Genomic DNA, 10,174 nt, shown 5'->3' on the forward strand with positions numbered 1-10,174 from the left:
AGCACACACACATTTCTTCCTTCTAGATGAAAGGTCAGCTCTCATCCACTCCTGTCAGGAAAGCCACCAAGCCTGGCAAAGCCAGCCCTAAGTGCTGCTGGTTTCAAGGCATGGGGCTGGTGTAAATCCGGAAATCAGTGCAGTTGTTCCCTCATCCAACCTGAAGTTCCTGGAGCTGGTCTGTCTGAATCTCTCCTACCTAATTCTGCACTTCTGAGGGAAAAGTGGAGCAGGCAAGCCAGGGACGCAGGAGCAATAGTAACGGACACAACACCGCCACCCTGACTCTCTGGTTTCCCCTGTAGCCCCAGGCTGAGCAAGGCCTGCCTCAGGCCCTCATGCCCGGCACTGGAGATGTAGAGCTGACACGCGGCCCCTAGCTTGTTCGCAGTTTTTTCTCTTTCCTCGTTACAGGCTCTTGGAGTAGGATCACAGTCCCCTCCTCAAAGGACTTTATTGGAATTAAAACACACACACACACACACACACACACACCATGACAGCAGTTCTATTTAAATGTCAAATTAGGGGAAGGATACTTTCCATTCCATTTGAGAACTGCCAGCAGTCTGCTGGGAGTGCACAGAGAGAGGCAGGAACAACAGCAGTGCAGAGGCTCCAGTATTCAGTTTTTTATCTCAATTGTTTTTTTTCTATCCTGGGATCCAGCAGTGAGACACTAGTCAGGCGTTGTGGGCATAGCCTGAGCAGTTCTCACCAGCACAGGCACAGAGCAGATATAGGTGACATACAGGAGGACAGGGCCCCAGAACTGCCCTGGTGGGTGTTTTGAAGTAGACAGTCCCCAGCAGTGGGCTAAGCTTAAAGCAGACCCAAATTACATCCAGTAAGAAGCCTTCCCCCTAGATATCCACCCAGAAGGCTTGGCTAGTCACCAATGTGTAGGGAATAAGAGTTCCAGTTTTTAATCTACCCGCTATTGTCAGAACTTCCCAGATGATTTTTTTTTAACCTCTGCTAAAAGCAGATTAAATAGCTACTTCAGGCCATTCTGTGGTACCAGAGGATTCAGCTCTTTGTCTCACTGAGTATACATGAGGGGCCCCCAGCACCCCTCTCTTTAAAGCAGGTTGTGAGTTATCTCACCGGACTCAGGACTGAGCTGGGCCTTTCTAGCTAGACCCCACCCAAAGCAAACTGGCCAAGTGAAGGAGCAGTGGGAGATGAGGGAAAAGCAGCACCTACTTCTGTCCAGCTACAGTGCTTCCCCCTCCCTCCCCGTGTGCCTACTTGCATGTACACACACACACACACAAACACACACAAACACACACGTGCATATACACACCCCTAACTTAGGGGCCAATGACTCTCACCTTATGCATGCCAGTGCTGTAGGGTGCCTGGAAGGCTCCCTGCAAGGCTCTGTGTCCTGGCTCACAGAAAAATGGTTCTCAGACTGTGGTTCCCCGCCCTCTATGTGTGGGACAGTAACCACACTGACACAGACTAGAAGGCCTCAGGGCAGATCTAAGTATCTTTGCCACTTGGTATTTCCTACCTGACAGCATATAAGCCTGATGAAGGGGCTTGATGAAGCGGCTGCATTAGCCTTCCTCTCTCAAGCCCCAGGAAAGGACGCATCTGGCACAGGCTCACTGTAGCCAGACCAGAAAAGCCAACCTTCCTACTGCATAGGCCTGAGCCTTTTCTACATTGTGGATGAGGAAAGGAGCTTCACGGTGGCTTCCTGGGAGACACGGTAAGTGCTACAAGAACTACAACTGCAGAAGGGAAGGAGGTGAGAGGTCAAATGGAAAGGAGAGTAGGCTGGCCAACGCAACCGAACTTTCTACTTGTGTTGCACAAGGCAACTGTCCTGTTAGCCTCCACCACTCCGCCGAAATGCCACCTAAGAGGAGCTGAGTCCTACAAGACATGGTAGACAAAATTGCACATCTTGGCCAGAATCTTAGGGAACTTCTTGTGGTTTGGGGATGGGCGGTGTGGGGCTGAGGTGCAGCCATGGCCTTGGGAGGTAGAAGAAGGGAGCACCACAACTTTGCAGGCTCAGAGACAGGGCTTGGCACAGGCCATGACAGAGGGGAGAACTGCCAGCAGTCTTCCCAGACCTGTTCTCTTCACCAGCGTCCCCTTCTTGGCCAACCTCAGCCACAGCAAAAGCTGCTTTGAAAAGATGAAAAAATGCTATTTAAATGTAGACTGTGGGGGCACTCTGGCATCAACATCTGCCATTGCGCTGACTGCCAGCGCTGATTTGTCTGATGTAGCTGGAGTGAGGTGTCTCCATCTCTTCACCACTTTGGTTGTTCCTCATGAAGAAAACAAGACAACTTTCCAGACAGCGGAGGGCTGCCCTCTGGCCAAGATTTTATCAATGTAGGAAATTAGGTAATGATTCAAATTCCTTTCTTTCTTCTTTATACCATCTCCTCTCCCCTTTTGGAATCTACCCCGACAATCCCCTTCCAGAAGTACCCAGAGAGTACCCAAAGAATTTGCCTGTTCAGAGTTTAGTAGAATCCAGTCCAGTAGAATCCTGATAGATTGTGTCTGTACCAAGAACCTGGGGGTTGCATTTCTCTGTTGTATGCAATGCCCAGGACACGCTAAACTATCTGTGAATATTAACTTGCCCATTCGATGAATATACTTTTAGCCGAACTTAGTTACCATTTACAGCATGCAAAAATACAGGTAATAATCAAAATGCTGAAACTGAGCTGCTTTCCACCAATTCTTCTAATCTAGTCCAAGTGTTTTCCATAGCATGGTTAGTAGGCTTCATCCAGACTTTTAAGAAAACTCTGTGGGGAGGCAGCCCTCCTCCCCAGGGATCTAGGAAGACTTCATTATCTATAGGCTGTAGTCTCAGGTAAAGGAATTTCTAAACTCTCTCCTGCTGGTCAGTGGCATTTCTTTTGAGAATCCTATCAGGTTGGGAGACTATGGTCTGCTGGCCAAAATCAGGCCACTGCTGGGTTTTGTATGGTCTGTGAGCTAATAAGAGTTTTAACATTTTTAAATGGCTGAAAAAAACTCAAAAGCCATGTTAAAATTATGTGAAATTCAAATTTCAATGTCTGTAAATAAATTTTTACTAGAACAGAGCCACAGTCATTAGTTTATGTACTGTCTATGGCTGCCTTCCTATCACAATGGCCCAACTAAGTAGTTGTAACAGAGAGTGTATGGCCTGCAAAGCCTAACGTATTTATTACTATCTGGCTCTTTACAGAAGGAGTTTGTTGACCCTGGTCTATTTTCATGCCTGGATGTGGATTCTACCCTTGCCTTTATAATAGCATTTAAATACCTCTCCTTACTTAGGCCACATACTTCTGAGGTAGAGAAAGCCCCACCCACAGGCTGAAAAGATAAATAAAGCAGTCACAGACTATGCCAGAACAGAGACTCAAGCCAGGTTTAATGATCATAGTCTAGTGTCAGAGCCCAGAGGCTCCAAGGTCTGCCAGCCTGGATTGTACATAAGTGGGAGGGATAGGATCCCGGACTGGGAGGCCTGCTTGCTTTGCCAGCAGGGCTACAAGGAAGTACAGAGGAAAGAACACACAGAAAATTGGTATCAGTCGGCTTTACTGTCCCCAGCTGAGTGTACTCTCTCCTGGCCCCTTCCTAGGAGCCCCATAAATACAAGCAAAGAAAAAAGATCACAAATAATCACATAGACAGATTGTAGAGCCCTGTCATATTCTGTCTCCAGGGACAGCTGCTTCCTGGGAGACATGTCTCGTTTATGGGTGCAGGGTGGGGGGAAGGGAGGAAGTGATTTCTCAGCCTTTTCTTATAACCAGACCTGGCAGTTTCCTACACAAGGTTCTAGTGAGCTCATATATACTGAATACCTAATCCCCCAAGTAGAAAGCTGCCTTTGGGTTCTATCAACTGAAACCATGGGAAGAGGCTAATCGGTTCAGTCTCTTGGTGGGGCAGCTAGGCACATCTACCAGTCTTTCAAATGAGGGGCCTACCTAGTGGATACAGTAGGGATACAGGGCCTTACGAGGGGCCTTTTCCTGGCCCCTAAACTGGGTAGGACTTATGAAGAGAATGGCCCTCTTAGTCCTCAGGAACTCAGAATGCTCTAGAAGGCCACTTTCATTTGACTTTTAAAGATTTTCAGAGCCCTAGGTGGTGCCTAGCGGGAAATTGCAGCATGGAGATGAAAATTTCCCAGGTTCCCTAATAAGTCAGAGGAGGGATGCCTGGTTCCTATAGCTCCATTAACAAAATCCCCAGAAGTCTCTGGAACATAACCAGACAAGTTTTCCTTCATGCGCCTGTCTTTCCGGGGCAGTTAACACAGGGAGAACAACTTCTAGCTGCTTGCTCCCCTGCCAGTTTCCTTCTGGGTCTGTCATTGACCTAGTTATACATTTATTTCTCACATACATGGACTTTCATCCAAGGAAGGTTTCGGAGGGGTCTGAAGACCCAGCTAGCTCCTCATGGGCCCTTCTCCCCAGGTGCCCTGACCTGTGGTTCTCCTAACCCCAGCCTTTGCAGAGAAGTTATTTGGTGCCAGGGAGATGTGGGTAAAGCTTCAGGGAGTTCAGAAATTAAAAGTACAAGAGTTGGTATTTGGGGAGCCTGGCGCAGTCACTGTCTCTCCTATGGGATACAAAAGCTGTGTGCATGAAGCTGTGAGCATAGGCGGAACCCACTCTGACAGGGGACGTTAGTGGGGACTGAAGAATCACTGTCCTGGTGGAAGTCAAGGTGCTGGTGTGCATGCGTACCTATAAGCGTGCATACCTAGGAGCATGCAAGTACTTGAGGGAAAGGCTGCACCTCTCCCAACAAACGAGGTTACTAATTAAAGGACGGACAGCAGTCTTGACATCCCAGGCACAGACAAGGGGAAGATGTTGCGTTCCGGTCCCCTTTCCCAATCCCAACAGGCAGCAGGAGTCAGGCCCTCCTAGCAAGCAGCCCTCACCCACAGGTCGATGACACCTCTTGGAACCTAAAAAGCAGGTCAGAAAGCTAGAAGATCTGGAGGACTTCCAATGGACAGGGGACTTGGTTGGGAGAAAGGAAGACACTGAAAAAGACCAACATCAGAGGACATTTTCACCTGTGCCCTGCTGGTCCCCTTGCCAAAGCTCAGAGCACCCATCTCCCAGCGCCTGCAGTATAGTCAAGGGGCGCAGTCATCTCCAGACCCAAAGTATTCTGCAGCCTTGGATGGAATGGAATGTTGGGCCTGTTCTTAAGTTCCTCTGGCCTGACCACCACAACTGCACAGACCTCTGGCTGAGAGGGATGGAGGTGGCAGAACTTTCCTTCTGAGAGTTCAGTGCCACTGTCTGTTACACGGTTGCCTAGAACCTTGTGGAGAGGGGCAGAACTCTAAGCTGCACTCCGCCTTGCCATTCTGGGGCAGAATTCCAACCCCTCGGATAATGAAATCCCGTGCTTTGGCTCTGCAGCAGGGTGAGATCTAAGAGAGGCTGCTTTGTCAACACAGAGAAAATACATAACTGGTTCCCTCCATGCCCAAGCACAGTCTAGCCCAGCTGGGGCCAGACTTTCCAGGATTCCTCCCATTGCAGAGCAGCGTATTAGGGAAAACTCAATCCCATCTGAACTTGCTAAGAAGCCTGAGAGAAGAGATGGCAAACACGAAATCAGGTACGTCCAGCTGGATGCTACATGATAGAGGCTGATTTACCCTCCTCCGCCTAGTGTGAGGCAGCCCCATATCCCACGTCTGTGGCAGGCACCCATGAAAGCTCTGCCTCCGGCAGCCCCCACCCTGGTCTGACACACAGGTGCTGAGAACCAAATGATAATCAAGGGTTTACCAACCGGGGAATTAGCAAATCTGGAGCTTATCCCCCATCTACAAGTTTTGTGATGGCACGTATGCTGTGACGCAGACCCCCTCCGTTCATGCTGTATCCCTCTGTGCCACTGGTTCCGGGACAAGGGACAGATACCACCTCTCACGTTGTTGCCATATCTGACAGGCAACAGGCCAGGCTCCTGCAAAGATCCGTCCATCCAGGACTCATCGGGAAAGAGAGGCATTAGTGGGAAACCTCACAATAGCTTTGGGGAGCATTACTGATTGAGGCCTCAGCATTTTCCTGACTCACTTTCCCAAAGGTTTCCAATTTCCCCAGCTGTGAAGTGTGACTTCCTGGCCAAAGAAGATACTACAGCTCTTCCCCAGTGTGGCTCCTATGGAAGATCCCCCCCAACCCCCAGCACACACAACACCGCAGGTGTGGGTGGGCAGAGATAGAAAAAAAAATTTTTTTCCCCCAAATGATTCTCTTTTAAGGAGCTAGGGATGACCTCAAAAAAGTTTCGGGAATCTGCTCTTCCCCCCGCCCCTACCTCATTCCCACCCAACTCAGACATGCTCCTCTTCCTCCACCGCACTGAGAATTCCCAGGGCTTTGGGTAAGGGTGTAGCACTTGCCTAAGGATTTGACATATCCATATTTGAAAATCGTGGCAGCCACACCCTGGTTGAGGTCTATGCCAGCTATTGTACCCGTGACCAATTCCCTCACGGTCAGGGGGAACCCACTCCCTTGGGCAGCCAGCCCTCTCTTCCATCCCCTCATATCCTTCAGGGGTGCATTACCTCTCCTGGGGCAGAATCTCCCCACCAACCCATCCTGCTCACACCACAATGGGTGTATCAGAGAAGACCGAGCTGACCGATTCTGGATCCGACATCCTCCGCTGGCCCTTGCCTGTTGCCTCGGGCACTGGCAGGGTGTTGCCTGGCTTCAGCTTGCCATTTTGACCCTGCCCGGGGCCAGCAGGCTCCAGGAAAGCCACCCGCCGGTCAAAACCATCATCCTTGTCCCCACCGGCCATAGGATCGTGATTGGGTGTGGTACTAAGCATGGAAGAGCTGAGGCTGTCTCCTTGATGGCTGGATGGTTTCTCGACACCCCGGCACCAGCATCGGCAAGGGGTTAGGTACAGGTATATGAGGACCAGGACCACACTGAGGATACAGCCCACTAGGGTGGTATAGGCTGTGTTGAGGGTGTCGTGGTGTCCGTGCAAGGTGAAATTATACACTTTCAACTCCACAGACAGTGTCTCGTTGAAAGCCTCCCCCATGGCGTAGCAGGTGTACACACCCCCATCCTCAACCTGCACCTGCTGGAAATGAAGACTGCCGTCCTTGGACACGGTCACTGTGCTGTTGGCCACCTCATCTAGCACCCGTTCGTTGCTTGGCGTCACCCACACCTTGGTCATGCCCTGCTGCTTGGTGTCACACTTGATGGTCAAGGTGTCACCCAAGTGGGCTTCCCAGGCACGCTCCTTGTACTCGCTGCAGTTGAGGAAACTCAGGTTGAAGACATTGTGCAGCTTTTTGGAGCTCATACAGTACAGGTCCTCCTGAAAGTCCATCACGGAGCTCAGCTGCCGGTACTGCCAGTGCGAAAAGAGCTGGTAGAGCTCACAGTCACAGTGCAGGGGGTTGTTGTGCAGGTACAGCCCGTTCTTGACCCATGCCGGCAGCTTCTGCAGGTCGGGCAATGGCAAGTTCTTCAGCTTGTTGGAGGAGAGATCCAGGAGTGTTAGTTTGGGTAGCTTGGCTCCTTCCTTAACCAGCTCCAGAGGGAAGCGGGAAATCTGGTTCTGGCTCAAGTAGAGTTTCTGCAGCTGGGTCATGTCGTCGAAGGCGCAGCGGTCCACTGCCATAATATGGTTATTGTAGAGCAGCAGCACCTCCAGCGCTTGTAGTTCACTGAACAGGAACTCGTCCAGTGTACGGAGCTGGTTGGAGGAGAGGTCCAGGTAGCGCAGGTTGGGCACTGGGGAAAAGGCCTCAGAGGAGATGAAGTTCAGGTGGTTGTGGCTCAGCAGCAGGGACTGCAGGTGGATCAGGCGTGTGGGCGTCCACTCCGCCCGCAGGCGGCTCAGGTTGTTGTGGCTGAGGTCTAACAGTGCGGTGTAGCTGGGTAAGGAGTGGGGCACGTTGGGCAGCTGCTGCTTGGAGCAACTGAGGATGTTGCTGGCGCACAGGCAGGCAGCAGGGCAGCTAACCACAGGACGGGCGGCCCTGGCCACCTCAAAGAGGAGCAGGAACAAGGACAGCAGCAGGAGCCAGAGGCCTCGCGGGTCACGCTGGGGTTGCATAGTGTCACTGGGAAGGGCGAGGAAGGCCACCAGCAAGATCTGGGAGGGAGTCACCCGGGCATGTTCTGGTGGGATAAGGAAGGAAGGCTCACTTTGACTACAGGCTTCAGAGAGACAGCCTGGGTTTGTGGTCACTAGAGCCTCTAAAGGGAAGGACCCTTCCTCCTCCCTGCCCCCCTCCTTCCCCTCCACCCCAACGCTGGGCTAGAAGAGAGAAAGAGATGCTGGGTAGTTCCCAAGCGCTGTGCAGGCAGTGGGCTCAAAATACTGGGCAGAGGAGGAGGTGAGCACACGGGCCTACCGGGCTGGGGTCACAGGAGTATAGGATGGGGAGTATGCCCGGGATTGTTAGGAGCTGTTGGTTTCACAGGGGTTGCAGCGGGTTTGACAGCAGGGTCAGCGGGGCCTCTGGGGAGGAGCCGAGGGAAGGTCAACAGGGCACCGGTTGGGTAGGGCGCCTACCGACAGGGCTGAGGGTTCCCGGGGCCTGTGGGGGCGGGCTCCCCCCGGCACCGCTGGTCACTGCACCTGCTCGGCAAGGACGTGTCTCAGCCCATGGCGGGTCCGGGAGCTCCGTCGCGGCCTCCCCCGGCGCCTCACCGGCCGGCCTGTCGCGGCGCCCGCCTTACGCAGGCGCCCGCGCCCGGCCACATCGCCTCCCGGGGACTCGCCGGGCTCCGCTCCGCCGCGCCGCCGCCTCGACCGCCTTGCCCGCCAGAGCCCACCGACCACGGCCGCCGCCTCCGGCTCCGCGGGTCCCGCGTGGAGCGGTGCGGGGACCTGGAGACGCCGCGATCCGAGCCGAGGGAGCAGCGTGGGGGCAGCGAGCACCGCGCGCGCGCCCGTCGCCGGAGCCTCGGGGCGCGTGCGCGCGGCGGGGGCGGGGCGCACGTGCGTGTGTTTGTGTCGGAGCGGGACAGGCGGCCGCGCGCCAGGTCGTTCTTTCTCGGAAGGGGGTCCGGGCGGGGACCTGAGGACGGAAACTGTCAGGAAGGGACTCTGGCCCCTAGCCCCTCTCTCACTTCCTCCACCTTCTTTCATTCTCTGCACAGCCCCCAAGCTTCTACCTACCGAAATCTCTCCTAGGGAAACTAGGTCTAGCTGGAATGAATCCGCGGCAACTGACTCCGGGGCAGGAAGCGTCACATGTCTTTTAATCCTACAAATTAAAGAAATCTGGCTCAGCGCCCGCCTGTCAGTGTTGGCGGGAAATTCATTAGTCACGTTCTGAGGTTCCCCACTTCTCTCTCTAGGGCTGTGAAGTCTCAATATTTGGGGGTGGGAAGCTTTGGGGGGAAGAGCCTTGTTTTTGTGTTTGTTTCAGTCTTGCTACTATTATTCCACGACTCTTGGGGTAACCACTGAAGGATACATTTCCACAGCCTGCAAGCCAGGGAGGTAAAGGAGTGGTGGTCTTTGGTGTATGTCCAGACCCCGGGATCCCACTTTCCCAGGCTACCCATGAAGCGATCCCTACTGCACCCCTGATGGGCGCGCGCGCGCGCACACACACGCACACACACACACACACACACACACACACAGATTTCATACAAGCCAGGAATAGGTTTCCACTTTTGGAACCTCCAAAACCTTTCCCCGCCTGGGGGGAAGTCGTTCATCCCTCAGGCCTGGCCACTTGCCCTCTTCCTGAACCAGTACCAGCTCTTTCCCCTCCTCTTACGGAGCAATTCCAACATCGTTTCTCTGTGACCTAATCCTCAAGATAAAACCGGGAGGGGGAGTGGGGACAGTGAGGAGGGTGGGGGGGTCTTCTTTAGGATGGTCCCTGAAACACCAAGAAGCTGTTAACCAGTGTTTGGTGTTGGGGGTTGGGCGTGGAGTGAGGGAGATGTCAGAAGAGTTTAAACCTTTTATAACTCAAGACTATAGCTGTTTCTTGGGATGGTAGACCCTGAGGGGGAAATTACCTTTTTATTCTTTCTAGTTTCTTACAACAGCAGGAACGAGACTGAAATTAATGTCTCAATACATTAGCCTGCTAAGAGTTTTAAAAAGAAAGAATTTATATCTGTCACATATGTTTTAGGTT

At 52.7% G+C, this 10,174-nt stretch overlaps 1 protein-coding gene across 2 annotated transcripts; it reads right to left on the minus strand.

Annotated features, from left to right (window-relative positions):
- Positions 1-3,387: 3,387 nt before the first annotated feature.
- On the minus strand, positions 3,388-8,711 carry AMIGO1 (adhesion molecule with Ig like domain 1). 2 transcript variants are annotated; one of them, XM_030327070.1, is made up of 2 exons: positions 8,650-8,711; positions 3,388-8,186 (listed from the first exon to the last, which is right to left on the minus strand). In XM_030327070.1, exon 2 carries the CDS (start codon positions 8,119-8,121, stop codon positions 6,640-6,642), a length of 1,482 nt encoding a protein of 493 aa, XP_030182930.1. In that variant the 5' UTR covers positions 8,122-8,186; positions 8,650-8,711; the 3' UTR covers positions 3,388-6,639. The 2 variants fall into 2 exon arrangements, with proteins under 2 accessions (XP_030182930.1, XP_030182931.1); XM_030327071.1 differs by having other exon boundaries at positions 8,584-8,701.
- Between the last annotated feature and the right edge of the window lie 1,463 nt (positions 8,712-10,174).

The sequence above is a fragment of the Lynx canadensis genome, chromosome C1, assembly GCF_007474595.2.
Source record: "Lynx canadensis isolate LIC74 chromosome C1, mLynCan4.pri.v2, whole genome shotgun sequence".
Lineage (NCBI taxonomy): Eukaryota > Metazoa > Chordata > Mammalia > Carnivora > Felidae > Lynx > Lynx canadensis.

Coding starts and splice junctions, on each gene's coding strand:
- AMIGO1 (XM_030327070.1), bottom strand. CDS start 8,121: ATGCAACCCCAGCGTGACCCGCGAGGCCTCTGGCTCCTGCTGCTGTCC.